The sequence below is a fragment of the Emys orbicularis genome, chromosome 2 (assembly GCF_028017835.1).
Source record: "Emys orbicularis isolate rEmyOrb1 chromosome 2, rEmyOrb1.hap1, whole genome shotgun sequence".
NCBI classification, from domain to species: Eukaryota; Metazoa; Chordata; order Testudines; family Emydidae; genus Emys; species Emys orbicularis.
The window spans coordinates 29,719,894-29,745,843 of NC_088684.1; the positions used below are offsets into that span (position 1 = coordinate 29,719,894).

Sequence of the window (25,950 nt, forward strand, 5' to 3'; positions counted from 1 at the left end):
GGAGGGAGAGGAATTATTTCAGCTTAGTAGTAATGTGGATACGAGAACGAATGGATATAAACTGGCCGTGGGGAAGTTTAGGCTTGAAATTAGACGAAGGTTTCTAACCGTCAGAGGGGTAAAATTTTGGAACAGCCTTCCGAGGGAAACGGTGGGGGCGAAGGACCTCTCTGGCTTCAAGATTAGGCTTGATAAGTTTATGGAGGGAATGGTTTGATGGGATAATGTGATTTTAGTCAAACAGGCATTAACGGGCCATCGCGGGTAAAATGAGGGTCCGGCTGTAGAATCTTGCCTGTATGCTCGGGGTTCTGCTGATCGCCATATTTGGGGTCGGGAAGGAATTTTCCTCCAGGGTAGATTGGCAGAGGCCCTGGAGGTTTTTCGCCTTCCTCCGCAGCATAGGGCAGGGGTCGCAGGCTGGAAGATTCTGTTGTGGGTGAGTCAGCTTTTGTGGCCTGCATCATGCGGGAGGTCAGACTAGATGACCATATTGGTCCCTTCTGACCTTAAAGTCTATGAGTCTATGAGTCTATGAGTTACGCCACTATAAAACTCTTGTAAAAGAGTGCAGCATTAGACCCACAGTCTTTATCAGGCCATAATGATCAATTCTCATAATTGGCAACCCAGTAATTTGTGGACTCAAGCGCTATGTGGTATCATATTCTAGATAGCCATTGTGAAAATTCACACATACAGAAAAATATAAAATGAAGAAGTAGACACCGAATTATGCCTGGATTCTGTCTTCCATCAGGTCAAATATCCCTTTTTGTCAAAGTTAGTGGCTGCATCTCTTCTATATCCATACAGCCAGAAAATCCTACACATTGTTTTTATTTAATTTATTATGTATATTTAGTAATGTGTGAAGCACACATCTCAAAAAATAGTATGGGGGATGCAATTCAATCTTTTACACAATTAGACAAAAACTGGAAACAATGTCATGGATGGATAAATGGATGGATAGATAGATAGTTTAGATAAAGAACAGCCATTCTCCTCAAAGAACTGTGAGAATAAGCATTCAAAAAAGTTGTTATATCTCAGAGGAAGAATTAGATTACTCTGAGCTCTGCTCAGGGAAGTATTATCCAGTATCTCCTTTCTCTAGTTTTACATGGATCACACTCAGACCATTCCCATTTTTACCTAATCCACACCCTTACCTATGGAGGTAAATGTATTCACCTGAATTTTCTGTCCATAATCCCTTCACAATGACTAGCCATTAGGAAGCATCTTTTACTTCTGACAGAGGTTCTCAAGTGTTTTCCTGTGTGGCTATTCTAACAGAATTTAGCCTTAAGCTTTAACAGTATAATATACTAAAACAAAAACAAACAAACAAAACAATGTAGACACTCTAGTCGAGTGGTGGGCAACCTGCGGCCTGCGGGCTGCATGTGGCCCATCAGGGTAATTTGTTGGCGGGCTGTGAGACAGTTTGTTTACATTGACTGTCCGCAGGCACGGCCGCCCACAGCTCCCAGTGGCTGTGGTTCACCATTCCCGGTCAATGGAAGCTGTGGGAAGCGCAGCTGTAAGCAAACTAATGGAATATTAGTGTTAATATATTTTTTAAAACCCTAGTTATTTTAAATATATTCTTGTTTCATCTTGAGGATAATAAAATTTAAATTTACCTTTAAAACTGTTTCTTGACTCGGTGAATTCCAGGAATTGATTTTAATTATTTAAGTTATTTATTTATTTTAAATAACACTGAAGCTACTAGGATAGATGAAATATAATGGAAATTGGAGAAAATGCAGATTTTTTTGGTAAAGTGTTCACAGCTTGGATTGCAGAATCATCTGCAAGGATTGTAGTAATAGAGTTATTCGGTACTAAACACCAGATTTGGCCCCTAGTGATGCTTAAAATATAGCAATGTAGCCTTATTCTCCTGTTTCATCATAACAAAAAATGCTAATAAATGTTAATTTTCATTCAACGTTACAATTAAGAATAAATGTTGCTCCATTTGATCTTCATTTACATTAAAAAATAGAGAACATCAGCAAGAAATATTGTTGCAGCCAGAGGGAGTGCATGTAATGTTTATATTGAAAACACGCAGATGGCCCAAATTAATTAACAAACATGATTTTGCAGTATAGTGGGGAACACATCAGAGGGATGTGGAAAAGAGATTATACTCTTTTTATTGATGGGTTACTAAAATAAAATTACATACACTAGAAAGTATATTGCTGATAGTATGTACCCATGGCACCTGCCCTAGCTGTGGTGGTTGACAGGTTCTCTGACCTGTCCTAGGTTTATTCAGGAGCAGTTCAGTAACAGAGCTCTTAAGTCATGGGTACTCCTCCATTTCTGAAGGAGTTTGTTGGGAATTCCCTCCTGAAGTATATCTGCCTGGGTACCTCACTGGCTGCCTTTAGAGCAGTAGTTCTCAACCAGGGATCCGGGGCCCCCTAGGGATTTCAGGGGATCCACCAAGTAGGGCCAGCATTAGACTCACTGGGGCCTTGGCAGAATGTCGAAGCCTCGCTGCATGGGGCTGATGCCCAGGGCCCTGACCCTGCCACCTGGAGCTGAAGCCGAAGCCTGAGCAATGTGACTTTATGGGGGCTCCTGTGGCATGGGGCCCCAGGCAGTTGCCCTGCTTGCTACCCGTTAACACCGGCCCTGGCTTTTATATACATCAAAATAGTTATTGTGGCACAGCTGAGCTGTGGAGTTTTTATAGCATGTTGGGGAGACTCAGAAAGAAAAAGGTTGAGAACCCCTGCTTTGCAGTATGCTGCAAGGCCAGTCTTTTCTGGCTGATATGTCCACAATCATTTGAGGTCCACTCCATTGCCTTACCCCCTCAGACATTCTACTTTTTCCTCCCATTTCCTGTCACATTTGGATCTTCTGAGAATGGAGGACATTTGGTGTTGAAGTGGTTTGACTTGTGTGGTACTGGATTTATTTGGCTATTTGGGGAGATTTGATCTAGCTGATATTTTATAATTGGCTTTTAAAAATATATTTTCCTTTCTTATAAGATACTTACACAGTGTGTGAAAGTTCCTTTATAAATAGGTTGTTAGGTTAAGTTAAGCATATGATGAAATGCTTTGCTGGATTGGGGTGAAAATGCATTTTCATTTTCTTATTTTCATCCTATAACTCTTCCTTATGTCTCTGGAACTTCTTTCTCTGTGTTTCTTGCAACCATTAATATTAATAATCATTATTTTTAATCTTTTGTAGATAGTTGTTTCCTTCTCTTACATCTCATTTAGGCAAGCTATGCATATTTATTCATCTTATTTGTCATAAGTTGATTGTACTAACAAAGGTGTTTTTTTCTTTTGTAGAACACTGGTGCTTACCTCTATTTTTTATTTATTTACTTTCTCTTGCCTGCTGCACTATAAATTGTAGCTCCATAAATTATTTCTCCATCTGTGGCTGGTCTCTTCTTTGCTCCCACCTGCCACTTACAGAATCTTTTGTCAATTTACTTCTGAATTGGAAATGCTGAGTGCTATAAGTTAAAAAGGTAGACACCAGGTTTATTTTCCCTGATACTATGACATTCACTCAGTATGAAGGACTGTTGTTCTTGCTTACCTCTTCTATTCTGCATTGTTCGTGAACATTCTGTATTAAAATACATATTTGTTCATTCTCTGTACTAAAAATTGCTGTTCCTTCTGTTATGTTTACCTCCACAGAGCGGCAAAATTACCTGCTGCTCCTCACATACAGGCCCACTCTTCACCTTTGGCCACTCTTCACCTTTGGCTTTTCTTTATTGGGTGCATGATGGCAAAGGTGACATCTTTGAGGTCCATCTACCCTCTCTACAATCTGGGGGTTGACTTGATTTATATCAGAGTAGAACTAGTGTAACAGAGTGGAGAATCTGGTTCTAACAACTCAGACACAGAGACCATAGTTTGTAAATTCTCAGTGGTGGTTTGTAACAAGCAAAATTTCAGATGTGGGGATTTTGTCCCTAGAGGGATGTTAAACCAGTTTTGCAAGCCTGGCCCCTCAGTCAGACCTAAATTCAAAACTGCAGGAAAAAGAGAGGCAAGAGCATCTAAAGAACAATGCTACCAGATTCCTCTCTCTTTAACTGGTCCTATAAGCAGATGCAACAAGGCCCAGTGTCCCAGCCTAAAGGTGGGTAGAAAGGAAGAGAGAGATTTGCAGTCCATCTCCCTTTACCTTTCAGGGGTAAAGTATTAACCACCTAGCACCTGTTGCAAAGTTGAAGTGAAACCCAGAGTGAAGGGTTTCAGATCTGCCTGATGGTACATAGAAGCATGGCAAACTTGTTAGGAACAGTTTCCAGCCCGGAGGTGATTGGCCCCACCCTTCCTCTCGACAGCGATGATGTTGATGAACAAACCTAATGATAATTATATTCATAACAAACAATAAGAGTATATGAATTATCCAAAACACAAGAAGTGAAGCAACAAGAATCTTTTTGTCACTTAGAAACAGCTAATTTTTTTGAAGAAAACTCTTACTAATGGCAAAAACAAAACAAAAACAAAAAAAAATCCAAATCTCCACAGGGGACAACATCCTAAAAAAGTTATTTCTTTGGTTGTGATAGAATTAATACAAGTCTGACATTTTACTTCATAGGTGATTTATTTTTTCTACAGCTATACTGAGAAAAAATGTTAATTTCATCTAGTGACTTCTGCTTTCCCTTTACTCCTTTTTGTTTGTTTGTTTGTGTATTTATGGATGTTCATTTTGAACAAAACATTATACCTACCTAAGCCATATGCCCTGATTCAGTTGTTTGTATCACACATCTGAAAAGAATAGCCACATTTTATTAGTGCATTATTTGTACACACACAATAAATAGCATAGTTACAGAGCGAGCACAATTATTCCCTTTTCAAATTAGGACAGATAGAATCAATTACCAGGAGTACTTTCTATGATCCCTCTCGCAATCCCCCTCGCAATCCCCCTCTCCTTCTCTCTCGCTCAGCCTGGCTTATCTACCTTATTTGGTAATCGGGCCAAAAATGAAAGTAAAGATTCTCTGAAGAATGTGCAAATACATGGTTTATTAATTATTAACTATTATTATTATTTATTATTTATTTTAATCTCTGTTTTCTGAAAAAGAATGAGACCAGTCATGTTTATGGGCCTTTGGCTGTTAGCCCTGTTATTAAGACTAGTGCACATCTTATGTTTTGGGATCTGTCAATTTGACTTTATTGTGCTAGAGATTTATCCCTTGATGCCATTGCATGCCATCTGCTAGCCTTCATATAGTCACACAGAGTGCCTGCCGCATGTCACATATGTTTTGTTGTCACCTGTGTTCTCAAAATGTTTTCTGTGCACCCACTGTAATATATCTTGTTTGTTAAGTATCAGAGGGGTAGCCGTGTTAGTCTGAATCTGTAAAAAGCAACAGAGGGTCCTGTGGCACCTTTAAGACTAACAGAAGTATTGGGAGCATAAGCTTTCGTGGGTAAGAACCTCACTTCTTCAGATGCAAGTAATGGAAATCTCCAGAGGCAGGTATAAATCAGTATGGAGATAACGAGGTTAGTTCAATCAGGGAGGGTGAGGTGCTCTGCTAGCAGTTGAGGTGTGAACACCAAGGGAGGAGAAACTGCTTCTGTAGTTGGATAGCCATTCACAGTCTTTGTTTAATCCTGATCTGATGGTGTCAAATTTGCAAATGAACTGGAGCTCAGCAGTTTCTCTTTGGAGTCTGGTCCTGAAGTTTTTTTGCTGTAAGATGGCTACCTTTACATCTGCTATTGTGTGGCCAGGGAGGTTGAAGTGTTCTCCTACAGGTTTTTGTATATTGCCATTCCTGATATCTGACTTGTGTCTATTTATCCTCTTGCGTAGTGACTGTCCAGTTTGGCCAATGTACATAGCAGAGGGGCATTGCTGGCATATGATGGCATATATAACATTGGTGGACATGCAGGTGAATGAGCCGGTGATGTTGTAGCTGATCTGGTTAGGTCCTGTGATGGTGTTGCTGGTGTAGATATGTGGGCAGAGTTGGCATCGAGGTTTGTTGCATGGGTTGGTTCCTGAGTTAGAGTTGTTATGGTGCGGTGCGTGGTTGCTGGTGAGAATATGCTTAAGGTTGGCGGGTTGTCTGTTGTCTTGTTTGTTAGGCAGCTTGCTGTGTATACAGACTCTGCACACTTCCTACTGTTTTGGTATTCATTTTTAGCATACACATATCTACAAGTGTAAAGATGCATGGCACCAATTGTCAATGCTATAAGAGAAGAGGGATTTCTCACAAAAACAATGGCAATTGCTGTATAATATAGGATGTCCAAAAAATCCCTTTTGATACCTGTGCCATAGTGAGCTTGCATTCTATCTTGTAAATGTGCAAAACACCATTTGAACACATTAATATGGATCTTGTCAGCTATTTGATCACGTCTTTGTTATTCTGAGAATTAGGATATATTTCCTGGCCATTGTGCTAAATTCAATTCCTTGTTGCTAGCGCTTGCATATAAGATTAAGTATGTATGTCACTGGAATAACGTCAGAATCCTAAAATGCTGTAAAATAGCCAAGGAGGTCAGAATGTGGATGTGTACTGTCATAGGGCATATCTGCCATGTAACCTGCTGGCTAATTGTGGTGCTTCAGGTGCTCTCTGCCTTAGTTTTCCATCTTTCCCAGGAATTCACATTGCTCAGCCCTCTGGCTGGGTTACTCTGAGTACAGTCCCATTTTAGAGTACCAAGATTAAACAAAAGGTTCATACATACTACTTGGGCTTCTCTTCAGCCTACCTTCTCCCTTTAAGTCTTTCTGCTCTGGGGTAGAAGTCTGGCTCCCAGACTGCTTCCCTAGAGTCATAGAATATCAGGGTTGGAAGGGACCTCAGGAGGTCATCTAGTTCCAATCCCCTGCTCAAAGCAGGACCCAGACAGATTTTTATCCCAGGTCCCTAAATGGCCCCCTCAAAGATTGAACTCACAACGCTGGGTTTAGCAGGCCAATGCTCAAACCACTGAGCTATCTCTCCCCCCCGATCTCATCTCAAGCTAGCCTATTAAAAATAACAGTGTGGATATTGTGGCGGCTCGGGCTAGCCACCCACACTCAGACCCATCGGCGTGGGCTGGCTTGAACTTAGACAGGTAGCCCAAGCTGCCAGGAGGACTGCAAAGCCCACACTGCTATTTTCAAAGCATGAACGCATGCTCAGCCAGTGTGAGTCCATCTACCTGTGCTGGGAATCACACCTCATAGTTGCAGTGTAGACATGCCTTAATGGGCAGGCACTCTGTTACACCTAATTTTTGTGTGTTATCAAACAGTATGCCTAAAAAGAGAAATGAAAGACATTTATCCCACAAAGGCAAACTAGACTCATACTTTGAATAGAAATTGTCATAAGGGATGGCTCTTCTGCAGTACATTCTGTAATATAGAAGCTATGCCTGTACAGAGAGGATGATACTTAATCTTATTTTGATGACCTTGGTACAAAATGTGGGTGTATATATATATATACAAATATAAGAAGTTTTTTCCTGCATATTATTTGATTCTCTAGCCCCAAAATTAGGGCTGATCAGAAATAGTAAATCATTTTTCATATTTCACATAGAAATTGCCAACAATTTGTCTTTAAATCCTTAGCATTTAAAGGATGATTGAGGACCCAACAATTCCTAGGTTTTTTCCCTTACATATCCCCCTGAAAAATTTAGTTCTAGCTTCATAATTAATGATTTTGCAATTTTTCATGTTCAAAAAATCATGGCAGTTTGGTAGTTTTAGCTTGTGGAGAGAAGACAGAAAGGGAGAGAGGAATAAATAGAAAGTGACACAAGTCACAAATACAGAAAGTAAAAGTCTTGCTTTACTGTAATCAGTGGAAGTTATACCATTGATTCCAGTAAGCCAGGGATTCATCTATAATGTATTTCTGGATAGACTATCAGGATGCTAGTTTACAAACCACACCCACTGGGTTTGTGGGATACAACCTTGGGCTGCGGTATGGGTCACGCCACATCATCTGATCAAGTTATTGCTGAATTCACAAACTTAGGTGGGCCAGCTTCCAGGGTTCTGTGACCTTCCTGATTGACTTACATGGGTCTTGACTCTGATTGGCTGGCACCCATATATAAACTTCCTGCTTCCTTTCTGATCTTATCTGAGCAACAAGCCATTGCCTATAAGTTGCTGTGTGGACCCTGCTTATTTCTGTCTTTCCATCTGATCCTGCCAGCTGCCTTGCTACATCTTTCCCTTGGATTGGCTTTTCTAACGATTGGACTTCTTGTGTGAACTCTGACCACAGATCTAGACTGCTCTTGACCTGCCTGACCTCTGGGCATTACATAGAAATGCATAGATTCACTCTGAGTCATATAGGGATGAGAGTCGCCAGGGGAATTTGCACTCTGGTTCCATCTTCAAAAGAGGCATTAGAATCTGTACTGAATCCAGTAGTCATCTGTCAGAGAGGCCTGAGTGCAAGTTTAAATCAGAAGTTTGGTCAATCAGCCCGAGGAAAACCAGAGTAGTGCTCAAGGTACAATTGGTTATTTTGGGGGTAGTAGAGAGATGTTTTAGCTAATAGAAAATGTAACATTACTGATTCTTAGTGCTTATGGAATGCCAGTACAATATTTAAATAAATAAATAAATCTCAGCTTTAACTTGGGCAAACCACATATGAGGGCACACAATAAATGAACATGACCATAGCCTGATTATTACAAACAAATCTAATGAGCAGGATATCTAAAGAGGTTCAGAGTTTGGATGCTTACCCAGACTATCTGAACTTATGGAGGCCTCAGACATTCTGTTTCCACAGCAGTATCACTGCTCTTTGTCTCTGTTGCTCCTTTGCTTGCCTACTGTAGCATGTGACACTATTCAGAGCAGTGGAGGTATTACGAGATGACGCAGAAGATCTTTAAAATGATATACAGGGTGGATTGGATATAAATACTGCTGCTGGGATATATGTGCAAAAGACATCATGGCTGTGGTTTCTTTCACTGCCACTTGAGTTTTTACAGGGGTCAAAGTAGAGTACTTATCCTGAAATTTAATAAACCTTTTGTTTATAAGTACTGCATGGCTGCGAAATATTCTAAACCCGTGTCAAGGTTATTTTGAATTCTAGTCTTGTCCTCCAAAGTACTAGCAGCTACTCCGAACTTGATGCCAACCACAGATTTTATAAGCATACTCTCTACTCCATTATCCAAGTCATTAATGAAAAGCCTGAATATTACCAGACCCAGGACAGACCCCTGTAGAATCCCATAGATAAGTCCCACCAGTTTGACAGGGAACCCTTAATAAAATTGTTTAAACAATCAATTTGTCCTAGAGGATAATATAGTAGTAAGTAATAGCCAACATGGATTTGTCAAGAACAAATCATGCCAAACCAACTTAATTTCCTTCTTTGACAGTATTACTGGCCTACTGGATAGGGAGAAAAATGTTGATATGATATATCTTGATTTTAGTAAGGATTTTTACCCAGTCTGATGTCACATTTATGTGAGCAAACTAGAAAAATATGGCCCAGATGACATTACTGTTAAGTGGATGCATAACTGCTCGATAGACCACACTAAAAGATCAGTTATCAATGGTTTGCTGTTGAACTGGGAGGATATATATAGTGGGGTCCCAGAGGGGCCAGATCTGGATCTAGTACTATTCAATATTTTCATTAATGATTTGGATAATGGAGTGGAGCGTATGATCATAAAATGTGTGGATGATGTCAAGCGGGGAAGGGTTACTAGTAATTTGTGAGGATGGGATTAGAATTTAAAATTACCTTGACAAATTAAAGAATTAGTATGAATTCAACACGGTGAAATTTGTTAAAGTGCAAAGTACTTAAGAATGAAAAATCAAATGCACAATTACAAAAATGGGGAATAACTGGCTGGGCAGTCATACTGCTGAAAAGGATCTAAGGTTTATATTGTATCACAAATTGAATATGAACCAACAATGTGATGGAGTTTTGAAAAAGGCAAATATCATTTTTGGGTGTTGTCAGAAACAGATAGTTAAGGGTTAATGCCTCTTTTACCTGTAAAGGGTTAAGAAGTTCACCTAGCCTAGCTGACACCTGACCAGAGGAACCAATGGGAGGACAAGATGGTTCAAAGGGAAGGAGGGAAGTTCCCTTTGTCTGTTGAGTTTCACTTTGGACCGGAGTGGGAAAGCTCCAGAATTCAGCCTCTTATTAAGTAGTGAGTATTAGTGAAGGAAATAAATAGGTTTATGTTTATTTCTTTGTAACCTGTCTTGTGCAATTAGAGGAATAGTCAAATTGGGTATTTGGGGGTTTTTTTGGTGTGTGTGTAACTAAGGGTTTGCCCAGGAGAGCATCCTCTGTGTTTGGAATCTGTTGTCTGTGAGAGAAGCTGGTATGCTAATCTGTCCCAGAGGGTTTTCTTTTACCTTTCTTTTCTTTAATTAAAAGCCTTTTTCTTAATACCTGATTGATTTTTCCTTGTTTTAAGATCTAAGGGGGTTGGATCTGGGTCCACCAGGGAATTGGTGAAGAGTCTCTCAAGGCTACCCAGGGAAGGGAATTAGTACTTGGGAGTGGTGGCAGCCAGACCAGTTCTAAGTTGTTAATTGAGCTTAGAGCTTCTCATGCAGGTCCCCCACATCTGTACCCTAAAGTTCAGAGGTGTATTAACAGGAGTGTCGTAGGTAAGACATGGGAGATAATTGTCCCACTCTACTCAGCACTGGCAAGGCCTCAGCTGAAGTGATTTTCCTTGGTCTATGTGCCGTACTTTAAGAAAGATGTGTACAAATTGGAGAGAGTCTGGAGGAAAGCCTCAAAAATGATAAAAGGTTTAAAAAGCCTGACCCATGAGAACTGTTTTTGTTCCAAGTGGGATGTTTAGTTGTGAAAAAAGAAAAGTTAGGGGGGACCTGATAAGTCTTCAAATATGTTGATTGATGTTATAAAGAATTCGGTGATCAATTGTGCTCCACATCCACTGAAGTTAGGACAAGAAATAATGGGCTTAATCTGCAGCAAGGAAGATTTAGGTTAGATATTAGGAAAAACTTTCTAACTATAAGGATAGTTAAGCTCTGGAATGGTCTTCCAAGATGTTGTGGAATCTCCATCATTGGATGTTTTTAAGAACAAGTTAGACAAACACCTGTGAGGATGGTCTAGGCATACTTGGTACTGCCTCTTAAGGTCTCTTCCAAATGTACATTTATATGATTCTGTTTGCCTTTTATGTTCCTTGCTAGCTCTAGCTCACTTTGTTCCTTAACCTTTCTGATTTTATCCCTTCATGCTTGTGCTATTCTTTTGTACTCCTCCTTAGCAATTGGTTCATATTTCCATTTTTTGACGGATTCCTCTTTTGTTTTTCAGGCCATTAAAGAGCTCTTGATGGAGCCATATTGGCTTCTTACTGTTCTTTCTATCTTTCCTCCTTATTGGAGTAGTTTGCTGTTGTGCCTTTAATATTACCTCTTTGAGAAACTGTAGGCTCTCCTGAACTCCTTTTTCCTTTAGATTTTCTTCCCATGTGACCTTACCTAACAGTTCTCCGACTTTGTTCAAGCCTTTTTTTTTTTTTAAGTCTGTTGGGCTTATTCTGCTGCTTTAATTTTTTCCTTTGAATCACAAAATCTGTCATTTCACGATCACTTTTACTCAAATAGCCTTTTACCTTCAGATTCACAACCAATTCCTTCTTGTTAGTCAGACTCAAATCTGACATTGTTGTCCCCCTGATTACTTCCTCTACCCTCTGAAACAAGAAATTGTCTCCAATACATTCCAAGAACTTATTGGAAATTTTGTGTTTTGCCATATTACTTTTCCAGCAGATGTCTAGGTAGTTAATGTCCCCCATTACTACCAGATCTTGAGTTTTGGATATTTCTGTTTGTTCTGGAAGTACCTCACCCACCTCCTCTTCCAGATTTGGCGTTCTATAGTAAATTCCTGACATGGCTTTGCTCCTGTTTCTCTCACTTCACCCCTGCATTTTATCTTCACCCAGAGAATTTCAACTGGTTTTCCTCTCACAACTTCACGGAACTCAAGTCTATAAGTTCTTCATGTATAATGCAACACCTCCTCCCTTTTTTCCTGCCTGTCCTTCCTGAACTAGCTATACACCTCTATACCAATATTTGAATCATGAGATTTATCCCACCAAGTCTCTGTGATGCTAATTAAGTCATAATTCAACTTGTGTACTGTGACGTTCAGTTCTTCCTGTTTATTTTCATTTGCTTTGTGTTTTTGTATAGATAGCTTAGAAGTTGAGCAGGTTCCCCCACTGTATTCCAGCTTGTTGCTCCTATGACCCTATTGAAATTTACCATTTCTCCTCTCCCCCCACCCACACTTCTATTCCACTTTCTAGGTCACCACTTTGTATACCCACTTGTCAGTTTTTGTCATCTGCCCCCTTTTAACCTTGTTTAAAGTCCTGCTCAATAGGTTGGCAAATCGGTATGCAGAGTCATCTCACCTTCTTGGTCAGGTGGATGCCATCTCTTGTTAGCATCCCTCCTTCCCTGAACATGGTTGAGGAAGCCAAAGCCCTCCTCTTGATGCCATCTGCATAGCCACGCATTCATTTCCAGGTTGCACATGTCGTAGCCCTGACCCTTATGCTTAACAAGGGGGATGGATGAGAAAATAACCTATACCTCTGACTCCTTCACCCTCAGTCCTAGAGCCATCTAGTCACTGCTGATCTTCTCAGAGCCATACCTGGCAGTATCATGAGTGTCCACATGGATGATCAGCATTGAGTAGTAGACAGAGGGATACATGAGTCTTTGCAATCTTTCTGTAATGTCTCAGATGTGGGCTCCAAGCAGGCAGGATACCTCGCTGGACATCATGTCAGGTCAGAAGATGGATGCCTCTTTCTTCCTCAGAAGGAGACAATCACCACCCTATATCTCATGTTCATGACTGCCTGCCTCAGGGGCAGGTGCCTCCTCCTCCTCCTCCATTAGGGTCGTCTTCTGCTGTTGCCGGGAAAGTATACTGAATCTTGGCCCCATTGGATGGCGGGCCTGGGTGCAGGGTGGAGCACTGTCTACAGCCTGAGGTGGCCATCAGCCAGTCTCCTCCCTGCAGAGTTGTGGTTCTCCTTCCCCGGTGGTATTGCTGTAGCCAACTAGCACCATCCTGGATGTCTCCATGTGCATCCTGTCAATGAAGTCCTTGTGTTCCTGGATATTACGTAGATGAGCCACCTCTTCTTGCAGCTCTCTTACCTGCTTCCTGAGGGAGTCCACCAACAAACACCAACTTGTCCCCCCTGCTGAGCTTTCTTTGGCAGGGACATGCAAGACAGATTCCTAACAAATCAAGAAGCTTGTGCGGAAGCATCCAGGGTCAGGATGCCTGTCTGGCCAGGGCCCCACAAGTGCAATCAGAGGAGAGCTAGTAGTGGTGGTGTTAACATGCCATTTGTCTCCCATTGTGGGTTCTTCCTTGTAGAGTATCTGTAAGTTAAGGAGAAAACAAACAAACAAGCAAGCAAACAAAATAACCTGTACCTCCCTGCCTTTCTGTTCAGGAGAACTCAGCTGGCTAACACCTTTTGTCTCCCAGCTGCTTTTGTTTCACCAGCCACTTCTGTCAGTAATTTTAGAATGCTTTAGAAATTTTACATTATTTTCTGTGGTACTGTTGTTTACAATAAAAAAGTCCCTGTTATAGTTCACCAAATACACTATTAAAATAATTGCCGAGAACAAGTCCTGAACACTCTATGCATCTGAAGAAGTGAGCTGTAGCCCACGAAAGCTTATGCTGAAATAAATTTGTTAGTCTCTAAGGTGCCACAAGTACTCCTGTTCTTTTTGCGGATACAGACTAACATGGCTGTTACTTTGAAACCTGAATCTATATAGACACTATAACATATGGGTACAGAGGCAAGCTGATGTTTGCAATCATTTTGGTAGGGTTTAAAAATAGACCATAGTGATCTTCCACCTTTGTGCAGCCAGTGGCCTATGCTCCCCAATACTATGCTGGAGCCTCCACATTTATTTGACAATACAATGTGCAGATTTGTGTGTGTGTGTGTGTGTGTGTGTGCATAATGCCCCCAGGAGTACAGCATGCATCTTTAAAGCATGATTGAGGTTCAGAGGCAGGAAACTCTGTTAGAAGTGGGGAGAGGAGTGAAACCCTTTTGTGAAGGTACTTTGGGAAAAAGTCAGGGGAAAACTAGAGCAGTCAGACCAATTAGGTTTTTCAAGAAAGCATTCCAAGTTATTCCCAAACTATTTATGAAAACTGCATTTTAACTACAAGAACTGTGAATGAGCCCAATGCTTGCCTTTGTGGATTGTTCCACTGTGATGTAAAATGTATCGGAGGTGGAATTCCATTATGAGTGCGCTACAAGGTGATGGGTACATAATTAGAAGTGACTGGTCAGCAGTTTGTGGAAGTATAAAAAATGGTAAAAGCTGAACCTAGCTGGAGCCTACTGGACTTTGCTGATTTTTTGAGCCAAGCACCCAAATTGCATCACAAAAATAGAGAATGAGTCTAGCTGATCTAAATGTAGCAGCAGCAGCAACAAAACAAAAGCACATCAACAAAACACCTGAACACTGAAACATCTCAGTGAACATAAATCTGACACCTGAATACTGCTGCATGCAGGCAAATTTTGGCTTCAGTCCCCCCAAATTCTATTGCTTCTATAGACAACCAATACAGCACCTCCCAGTCTATCCAAAACAATCTGGACCTCAATGCTTCTCATTGCAACATCAGCACAAAACCCCTGGATTTGGCATATCATCATTCTTATGCCATTTTTGATACCATATTAAAACCCATAATTTGCAACAAAAATACACAGAAATGTGGTGTTGAATACTGTTTTACGATTCTGTCTAACAGAAACCACTGTTGAAGCCAATACATCTTATTCTGAAAGGGCACTTACTGAGAGTTTGATTATTTGAGGTTGATAAGAGAGTTTTATGTTAATTAATTTAGAAAAGCGACTAATGTTAATTAAGAATTGCAGTAAAACTTTTCTGAAGTAATCTATGTTAGTTAATGAAATCCATTGACAAGGAGACAGTTGGCTGTTTTTAAAGGTCCTGGGACCAGCAGAAGAAAAAAACCCACTTTGGATACCAAATATAATAAGGCTGAGAAATATGAAAGGGGTAAATACTTTTAATTTTCAAACTGAAATGGCCCATGTCGATGGCTTAAAAAAATGCAGGTTTTTTTAGAGAATCTTGTACACACCGATAATGAGAAATAACTGTTCATGGTAACAAGCACTGTACAGTGCCATATTCTTGAGGAAAAAATATATTATTTTCTAAAATCTATAATGTCTCATCCCCATTAAAATGTGTGCAATGGATTCCTTTCTAAAGTCATTCTAAACTTTAATGTAAGGGTAATCTGCAGCTCTGAGTAACAAATCTGGATGTAGGGGAGAGAGAAGGAATTGCAGTTTAGCTGTCCTAGTCAGGTGACCAGTGAAAATACAAACTTCAAAAAATCTTCTGTTTATTAGTCACTGGTAATCTTGATAAAGTTGGTAACTATCCTATAAAATTACCTATTCTGAAATTGACGACCACCATTTGTGTTGGATGGTTTAGTCACAACAAATCCTGCATCTTGGCAGGGAGGGGGTTAGACTAGATGACCCTAGCAGTCCCTTCTAACCCATGATTCTATAATAATAGGCTAGGATGGTCATTATGAATGGGCCACTAGACCGTTTGGTTACCTCTTTATCTAGAGGCCTGTCCTTAACTTGATGTAGGCTTGTGGCTTCCATAAAATCAGGTGCATTTGTCCCTGTGTGGGCCTCATCCAGATTTTGTTGAAATCTAAGGAAAGATTTATATTAAAGTCTGTATAAGTTAAATTCAGCACTTGTAGAGGTAAAAAGAAGGGGAAAAATTGGTCTGGCAGGAGCTATAGGAACAGGAATATGTGCATTCCTTCATCTCACCTGACCTTGACCAGAGTATATGCTCATAGTCTCTCGCCATTATCAGATGGAAACGTCAGGATAAGGAATTGTGAGATGTTCCCCGAATCCCCCTTCTGTTCACTTTGGGCTGTCGTTTCTGTCCTATTAGATCTTCGGCTCTTTTTAAGACTTACAATAATGTGTATCATTGCTCACTATGATTCTGAAAATGTAAATTATTTATTTATAAGAAGAATACATTTTTCATAAGGAATTCTCAGAAAACAATTGGTGTAATTAGCAATTCATTTTGATGATATTTATAAAATCACCTTAGCAATTAATTTATCATATTTAATTTCTGATCACTTTGTGTAAATTTTTAGCTAAAATTAGAGATTTGCTGCAGAGGAAATTGTAGAATCACTCATATAGATAGATCATTGTTTAAAAAGAGACAATAACTTTCTTTGTTCTTTTACATGTCTAGGTTTTACATGTCTATTGTATTAATATGTCCCTTATTATTCTTAGCCTTATGTGGAGGAGATGTTAGAGGACCTAGTGGAACAATTTTATCCCCTGGTTATCCTGAATTGTACCCAAATTCACTGAATTGTACATGGACTGTGGATGTCACCCATGGAAAAGGTAAGAGATTTAATTGTATTTTTGTTTCAGTCTTCTTTATTTTAGTTTGCTATTTCATGCCCCATATGCAAAACCAGGTTAGCACTGATGGGCTGGGAGATTTACTGTAAACATTATTAATTATGATGATTATGATTTATACTGTGGCAGCACTTATATGTCCCAGTCGTGGACAAAAGACCCCATTGTGCAAGGCATTGTACAAACGCAGGACAAAGAGATGGCTCCTGCCCCAAGGACCTTACAATCTAAGTGTAAGACAAGAGACAACAGGTGGATACACTCAGATAGTCAAGGGAACACATGGAAACAATGAGACGGTATTTTCAGCATATTAGGTAGTGGTAACAGCACACCATCCATTTAACTGTTGTCAAGTTTTTTTAGGCATTACAGCAAAGGAGAGTTTAAGGAGGGCTTTGAAGGATGACAATGAGATGGCTTAGCAGATGTTCATGGGGAGATACTTCCAAGCAAGACAGACAGCATAGAGAAGAGCATGAAGTTGCTTGTTTGAAAATTAAACAAGTGGGTGATGAAGGCTGGCATTGTTGGCCAGTTGGCGGTGACAAATGGTGTCTAAATAGCATATAAGAGTTGATAGGTAGGGTAGGGGATACACGGTGAAAGTCCTGGAAAGTGAAGTCAAATAGCTTATGTTTGATATGATAAGAGAAGAGGGAGCCCATGGAGGGATGCAAAAAGAGGGGTGACATGGCCACAGCAGTGGGTTAGGAAAATGATCTTTGTAGCCTTCTGAATGGTTATTAGTGTGAAAAGTTTGCATTTGTCAAGACTACAGAAAACGATTGTGCAGTAATTAAGATGCAAGATGGTGAGAGCCTAGAGAGTTTTAACTGGATGGAAGGGGGAAAGAAGGCTGTATCTTCACCACTTGTTATACAGAAATGTTATGGTCTGAGTGACAGGGAGGATGGTGGTGATACCCACAGTGATCAAAAACAGAAGCAGTGGTGAGGGCTTGGGGAAGATTAAAAGCTCTCTTTTAGCCATATTCATCTTGAGTTAAGTGCTAGACATCCATGAGGAGATGTCAGAGAGACAGGCTGATAATATAGTTTGGACAGAAGGAGACCATCGGGAGTAGAGTGGTAGATCTATGAATCATCATCATACAGTTGAATTTGTTTTTTCAAAGGAGAGTACCCAGAGATAAGGTGTAGAGAGAAAAGAGAAAAGGACATTTTAAATCTCCACCAAAATTTGGAGGGGAAATGAGGAAGATCCTTTGAAGGACATGCTGAAGGAGTAGATAGAGATGTAGCAGGAGAATCAGGAGATGACTGAGTCACAGAAGCCAAGGGAGGGTAAGATTTCAAGAAGAAGTGTGGTTTACGGTCTCAAAGGCTGAAGCTACAGTGTAACATGTATTAGACATGAAGGAGGTCAACAAGTCTCATATTTGTCCCAATTTTAACTAGCAATAGTATTTTTTTCTAATTAAATTTTCTATATTGCTTTTTAAGTTTTTTCTCAGCTGTTGCCAGATTTATGGTTGGTAGCGTAGTGTAGACTACCTGCAGGTCTGGGGCACAGTACAGTTTAAAAATGCACATCCATACATTACATAAGAAGGCATTTAAGGCTTCAGATTTCCTTCAGTGTAAATACAAATTTAATTAACACTTCTTCTTTTGGATGCCATTTGGAAAGCAACAGGCTGTGATTATAATTGAATGTTACGATTTGAAAGCCATTCTAATATTTCTGGAGTAGCTAGGTGGATTCCCCCTTGTAACACCACTGTAAGTGTTAATGGGGCAGTTGTCCGTGATGTGTCATATGGTTTGTACCTCACCACAGTCACAATTTGGTGATTCTTTGATTTTCCATTTGTGGAGGAAATATGCATATCTTCAATACATTGTCTGTATGCAGATGAGTGAAGTCCACTCCCTGTGGGGAAGGCAGAATCCTGTGACTTCTTTTGTTGGATATTCTATTAGGGCTTTGTTTGGAGAATCACAAGCGGCCCACAATTCAACCAGTGAGGGCTGGTGTCCTTTCCATTGGCGTGTAGTATTGACATATGGATCCAGAAAGGTTTCCTGGATATGGGTCGGGAGAGGGGCAGTGAATTCACATCTTGGTGAATGAGATGACAACCTTCATGTGATCTCCCCTGTTACGTGTGAAAGCCACAAGGAATGTCATCAAATGGGTGACTGAATGACCTGAAAGGACCTCCCTGTCAGAAAAGCAAGGGCAATAACATTCCATATCAGGGCTAAGCCTTCCTTCCAATAGGTCCATCACTTCCTGGATATGGATATGCAAATTATGCAGCTCAGGTTCAACTGCCTAACCAACACAAAGTGCAATTACACTACAACAATTAACACTTAGCCTGCAAGCATGCAAAAATTATATTAATAAAACATTAAGTGTGACCTGCAATATAAAGACATGTATTTTAACTCCACTTCTCATCTATGCCCCAGACTATAGGTAGTCTTAAATATACCTTAAATATATTTCTCATGGAACACTATTAAGATCCATATGTATCTCAAAAAACCCTAGAAATATTAAATAGTAAAACTTCTAGAAGTAACTGAAAAACAAGCACATAATTTCCTTTGATAGAAACATGCAAAATGCTTCTGCAAATAATTATTGTATGTGTTCAAACAGCTCTTATGTGATAAGGGGAGGGATGTGTATATTATGGCATGATTTTTTTTTGTATTTTTTAGATTTAAAAAAAGCATGTCATCATTTGTATTTTATTTTACTTTATTACCATAACAATATTATTCTTATTATGTTCTCTATGAAATGATACTATCTATGAAATATCAAATTTACAATTAAATTTATGAACTAATGGAAGATTTTTCATCAAAACAACCAGGTTCATAATACTGAAAGAGAAAGCTTGAGTTTCATATATCTTCCTATCTTATTTATGAAAACAAAACAAATCCCTGCCCAAAACATTTCTTCTAAACTTTTTCTCCCGAGATAGCATAATCTGTCACACAGTGTACATTAAAATGATTAGGCCATTTTTCTGCTAAGAACTGAGTTATGCAACAACAATTGGGATATACTTTGGTGCTTAGAAATGTCATCACAAACTGGGAAGGAAGGCGATTCAAACATCCCCTTGAATTAGACTTTGATTTCTGGGTTTGAACAAAACTCAAAGTGAAACTTAGCTGAAACTGCTGAGTATCCCATGGTTTTGAGACACTGCCATAAATCTCTCCCTGGAATCTATGGTAAAGTAGGGACAGGGTTTGTGCACAAAAAGGCCAGGAGTCTTTCATGGTGTGAGTTAAGAGAAGAGAGAATAAGTAATGTATCCAAAATGGATCTATGTTTTTGTTCATAGATTCATAGCTTTTAAAGACAGAAAAGTCCATTAAGATAATTTAGTCTGACTTTATGCATAACGCAGCTAGGAAACCCCACCCAGTAATTTCTGCGTCAAGCCCATGACTTCTGTTTGAGATGTAACACATCTTAAAAAGACATCCAGTCTTGCTTTAAAGACTGTACATAATGGAGAATCTGCCACATTGCTAGATCAGTTGTTCCAATGATTAATTACCCTCACTGTTTAAAAATTTGCATCTCATTTCTAGTTTGAATTTGTCCAGCTTCCGCTTCCAGCCATCAGATCTTTTTAGTGCCACTGCATTCCATGATACAGTCCCTCACCCTCAATGTTTGACTTTGCAAATGACTGTATTAAAATACATATTATTCATATAAGCCTACCTTACCAAGCGGTTCAGATTGTTCTCTATACTGACCCATTCCTATTATTATTTACCATTCAACTTGTTGAGAGAGGGGAGAAATAAATGGTAGTTTATTATTAAACAGAAAGAGGCGGATTCTGTGATGTGATCCAGGCATGATTATGGTTAATGGGAGTATGTGCTGCAAGTTGTTATCACCATGCAGCTTTCAGTAAGGATAAAGCAGCTCAAACTCATCATCATGTGGCACCAGGGCCATGAACATTAAACATCATGTTATCATTGGTGAGGCACTCATGATCTAAGACGCCTCCTGCAGCAACAAGTTTAACAGCAGTATCTGAACAGCCCTGATCTTGAAAAATTTAGTTCAGTACTGGGGAAGATGTTAACAGAGCAACACCAGATCTTAATAAGATCCTACTGAGCACTGCAGCTGTAAAGAAATGTTTGTAATAAAGTGATCCTAATATATGGCTAGGAGAAAGAGACAAAGTAAGTACTGGAGGGCTGTTGTAATGTTGCCTATGAAAGTATAAGGAACATTGCCTGTGGCTCTTTGACAGAGGAAAAGGAGAAGTTAGCATCTTCCCTTGCCACCGGCTACATGTCATTAGTTGCCTCTGTCTCTGCTTTCATTACTGCTGTAATGCTTGCTTCATCCTCCTTTTTTCCAAGATTGTAGCTATTACACCTTCTTTCCTTGATTTTGGTCTGTCTCTTTCAAATTTAAAGGAAACCATTTGGAAATCCTACTTATTTGGGGGTTGTATTTAATCTTTCTTTCTTTCTTTCTTTCTTTCTTTCTTTCTTTCTTTCTTTCTTTCTTTCTTTCTTTCTTTCTTTCTTTCCTACCATTAACTTATTTCCACAACCCCCTCTTCTTTCCAAAAATCCCCAAACAGACAGAAAGCATAGAAATGTCACTACTCCATCCACCAAGAATATAGTAAATTAAAGAAGTAAAAGAACAGCTGCACCATTAGTGGTGATTTTTGCCATTATTGGCTAATGATCTATAGGGTTTTTTTCCCCCCCTTTGAGATAGTCCTCCATGTTTCTGCAAGATCCAGTTCTTCTATCCCTCTGATGACAATTATTGCTATTCATCATGTAGATATAGATGCAACTCAAAATGTGTTACAGCTACACATTGCTTGCAATAGTTGTATTGCTGGTGCAAAGCAGTCTTAAAGTTGGTATAGCTGACCATGGTGATCACCCTAGTGAAGAAGATCCTCCAGTACCGTAGAGCAGGCTAAGTATAACCTAGGTTTCTGCTGCCATCAACCCACTCCCACCCCCACCCCCAGCACAGTATCTCAACCAAGCTATTTTGTATTTTTGTGAAATTGGCGAGAAAATGAAATCCAACTGTTGCATTCTACGTAAACATTTTGGACTTTTTCATCAAAATTCAAACATGTATGACACATTGCTTGGTTTTATATTTATATATGTTATAGTTGTTACTTAACAAACATGTTCAATCTCTATTCTTATAACAAACAAATTCTAGTTAGAACAAATCCAGTGTATGGATTTATACAAATACAAAAATACCATCCAGCAGAAACAAGAATAGATCAAGCTATTTACACAATGCTTGGATTCCGGTATTAACCTCCATATTTCCAGCTAATGGATTTTTATGGCTCATGTTAACACAAAACAAAACAAACAAAAGGAAATCAAAGCCAAGAGGGAAAAGGGCTGGAGGAGAGACAAAGAGGAGAGCAGATTGGGAGGGAGTGGATGCATTTATCTCCTGCCTTTCATCCAAATCTCCTGCTGGGACCTTTAGCTGACCAGTTCTCAGAAACTGTCCCAAACAGAACTAAAATGTTTCTAGTGCTAGCCATCTATTGTAAGTGATCCTTTCCTTCACAGCCAGGCCTGCCAGTCCATTAGACCAGCCTGTGTGCCTAGGGTGCACTTACTTTGAAATATTGCAAAATTTGGTGTCTCACAACAAGACATTACTTGGTTTTAAATAGAAGGACAAGGGTGTTTCAGTTAATTATCAAAAGCAAATATCCAAATCTGGTAGCCATAATATAGAAGTTTAAAAAACAAACAAACAAACCAAAACAAAAAAACCCACCCTGACCAACACGAATGAATGAATGAATACATAAATAAATAAATAAAAATAAAAAACCTAGCAGACCTGTTGGTTATACATTTTAAGCAGGTTAAACATATATATTAGAATGTTGGATTAGTTTAATTTTCTGAATCAACATTTGTAATGAAATGCACAGATTTAAGCAGTGATATAATTGCATTCCTGTTAACACTGTGATATGTAAATATATATTTGTTTCTAACAGGAGTGCAGTTCACCTTTCACACCTTTCATTTGGAAGACCATCATGACTACTTACTAATTACAGAGAATGGCAGTTTCACTCAGCCACTAGCACGCCTGACTGGATCAGAACTTCCTTTGGCAATCAACGCTGGTCTCTATGGAAATTTCAGGGCTCAGTTGCGCTTTATTTCAGATTTTTCAATATCATATGAAGGATTTAACATTACTTTCTCTGGTAAGGGGATGAAATGAGCTATTTGTATAAAGTGAAGAAAATTCAACTTTTTGTGAAAAGAGAGAGGTCCAAAACTGGTCTGAATGAATAGTGTTTTGTAAAATAACACAGTTGCTTCTGTTGTACCTTAAGAAATTAAATCCTTATATCTCTGTTGAGGCATTTGTAGTACACATTTTAAGAAGTAAAAAAGAGAGTAAACTGTAAGGTATGTTACCGTGGGTGGGAAAAAAATGGAGCAAGGCTAATTTCAAGTCCTGATATTCCAAATGAGTCCTTTAGCAAATTGATCATGATGTACAGTTTGTTTTATGTGTCTGAGACATTTATGGCTTTTATAAGAATGGTAATGCATGTTGTGTTAGGCATCTTACAAATGCTATAAACATGTATTGGTCTAATTTTCAAACTGCAGCTGAATCACCTATTTACTATATGTGCATTCATTTTGTGTATGGTTCTAACGGCTAAATTGATGGTCAGGTGGAAATGTGTGCAAAATAATAGTGTGTATGGCAAAAATAAGGGTGGATAGAGAGTAAACAATCACAGTTCTTGCCACATAGAAGCTGATTTTTTGTTTGCTTGTTTATTTCCAGAATATAATCTTGAACCTTGTGAGGATCCTGGGATTCCACCATTTGGTAACCGAATAGGATTTAACTTTGGAGTCGGTGATACTCTGACATTCTCTTGTTCATCTGGATACCGTTTAGAAGGAGCTTTGGAGATTATCTGTCTTGGTGGTGGCCGACGTGTATGGAGTGCACCTCTGCCAAGGTGTGTGGGTACGTGGTCAGCTGCTTTCATTTGCTTGTACGTGTAGTCATTGTCCATGGAGTTGCAGATATATAGCATGGATAAGCATGGTAACACACCTCTTAATTTTCACAGTACTTTTTACGTTTTCCATGTTTCTTCCGTTTTATTTCCTTTTTTTTTTCTAAGTCTGTAGTTGAACTGGCATACCAACTGCACAGACAATTCTTGGAGACACTTTCTAGGTAATTCCACGTTTAGAAGATAATGCTCCTTTTTTCCATACTAGTGATTAGGATTAGGTTCAGAACAGGAATACAAATTTAGGCCAACATTTTTCCAACTTGGATGCCAAACAATAGGCACTTAAATTAATATTTAAGCTTCTAGGTGACATCCATATGGGGGATGTAGAGTTAATTGTCATTAGGGTATCGATTGCTATATTAATATAAATAAATGAATGACCATCCCTCTAGCTCATTCCTTCCCTGTGGGGTGAATAGCATTAAGTATGTGTGTGGGGGCATGGGAAGGAAAGATCCTTCTTGTATGACAGGTGTAATTCAAGTTTTGTTGTAGCCATGTCAGTCCCAGGGTATTAGAGAGACAAGGTGGGAGTGGTAATATCTTTTATTTGATCAGGTTCTATTGGTGAGAGACACAAGCTTTCAAGCTTGCAGAAGAGCTCTGTGTAAGGCCTAAAGTTTATTTCTCTCACCAACAGAAGTTGGTCCAACACAATATATTACCTCACCCACCTTGTCTCTCAGGTGGAATTTAAGGCATTGTCTACACACTACAAAGTTTTGTTGGCAAAAGTTATGCTGCTTTAATAAAAATCCTTTAATTAAAACCGCTGTTGCATGTGCATGCTAGCTCCTTGTGTCAGGAGAGTACATCCACACTAACAGCTCTTGCATCGACACAGAGAGCAGTGCACTGTGGTAGCTATCCCACTGTGCAGCTGGCCACAGGGTGCTTTGGGAAGGGTTTGCAATGCCTCATGGGGCAGGTACAGCATCACATGATGCAGGTTTCTCAATACCATCATTCCAGGGCCATCCTAGTATATTTTCAGTTGCTTTTTTCAACTGAAGGGGGGGGGGGGAGGGAGAGGAGAGTGGTGCGTCTAGGGTGGAAGAGACAGCAGGCTGGCCGACCTATCCTGAGCAGGGCCGGCTCTGGCTTTTTTGCCGCCCTGCGGGAGGGCGGCCGGAGCCCTGGGGGGAGGGCGGCGAGCCCCGGCGGGGGCTCCGCTCTCCCCCCGGCGGCCGGGGGGGGGCGCCGGGGGGGAGGGCGGCCAGAGCGCCGGGGGGAGGGCGCCGAGCCCGGCCGTGGCCCCGCTCTCCCCGGCGGCCGGAGCGCCGCGCCACCCTCCTCCAGGTGCCGCCCCAAGCACAAACTTGGTGGGCTGGTACCTGGAGCCGGCCCAGATCCTGAGGCAAGGGGAGCCCACATGTCAGCACCCGGCTCTGCTGCACACAGCAGTCTCTCCTGAAACAGTCCGCTCTGCCTGCCTGCCTATGGTTCTCCCACAGCCTCCTCAGCTGCCCGGAGCGGCAAACTGATCAGCTCTGTGAGCTCTCTGTGCTGAGGAATGTCAAAGCAGCAGTCCCCTCCTCCTCTCTCCCCTTCCCCGCTCCCTGCAGCAGCAGTCTGCCTGCTGCTGTGTTCCTAATGCAGGGCAGAACAGGAGAATTCCATGCTGATGATTTGCTCTTTGTTCCCCAAATGGAGCAGCATGCTCATCTGTCAGATACTTCTCAGAGCTTTGAAAGCAGAGGGGCGCATGCCTGCAGGGCAGCAGACAGCAAAACAGTGAGCAGAGCAGATACTGGTGGAAGCCAGTTATGTGGACAAAACAAACTCTTGTCTAATTGCAGCAAAGTGTCACTGTGTGCTTTGCTACAAAAAGCTTTATGCCCTCTTGACTTGGTTTTATTTTGTCGGCAAAACAACAGAGTTTTGCTGCCAAAAGTAGTTTTTTAGTGTGTACACCTCTCCTGTTTTGCTGGCAAAAGGCAGCTTTTGCTGACAAAATTTTGTAGTGTAGACAAGGCCTAAGACTACCCAGACCTACCCTAAGAGTCCTTTAAAGGCACAATAAATTAGCAGCTTTTGCTTAATTTTTTCCCAGAAGGGAAAAAAAAACAACAACCCTGCAATTTAAATTTCCTGAGGTGGATAAAAGTGTGTGTGTGTGTGTGTGTGTGTGTGTGAATGAGAGAGAGAGAGAGAGAGAGAGAGTGCTGCAAATTAGCTGTGAATTATTTTCTA

General features: G+C 40.2%; 1 protein-coding gene across 3 annotated transcripts in view; it reads left to right on the forward strand.

Annotated features, from left to right (window-relative positions):
- The window catches only part of CSMD3 (CUB and Sushi multiple domains 3), a 1,171,353-nt gene that overhangs the window by 753,161 nt on the left and 392,242 nt on the right, over positions 1-25,950 (forward strand). For all 3 annotated transcript variants that reach the window (XM_065399724.1, XM_065399725.1, XM_065399726.1), the window contains 3 exons: positions 16,515-16,631; positions 22,696-22,911; positions 23,511-23,699. In XM_065399724.1, the coding sequence (XP_065255796.1) occupies positions 16,515-16,631; positions 22,696-22,911; positions 23,511-23,699 (522 nt within the window). The remainder of the gene's footprint in view (positions 1-16,514; positions 16,632-22,695; positions 22,912-23,510; positions 23,700-25,950) is intronic.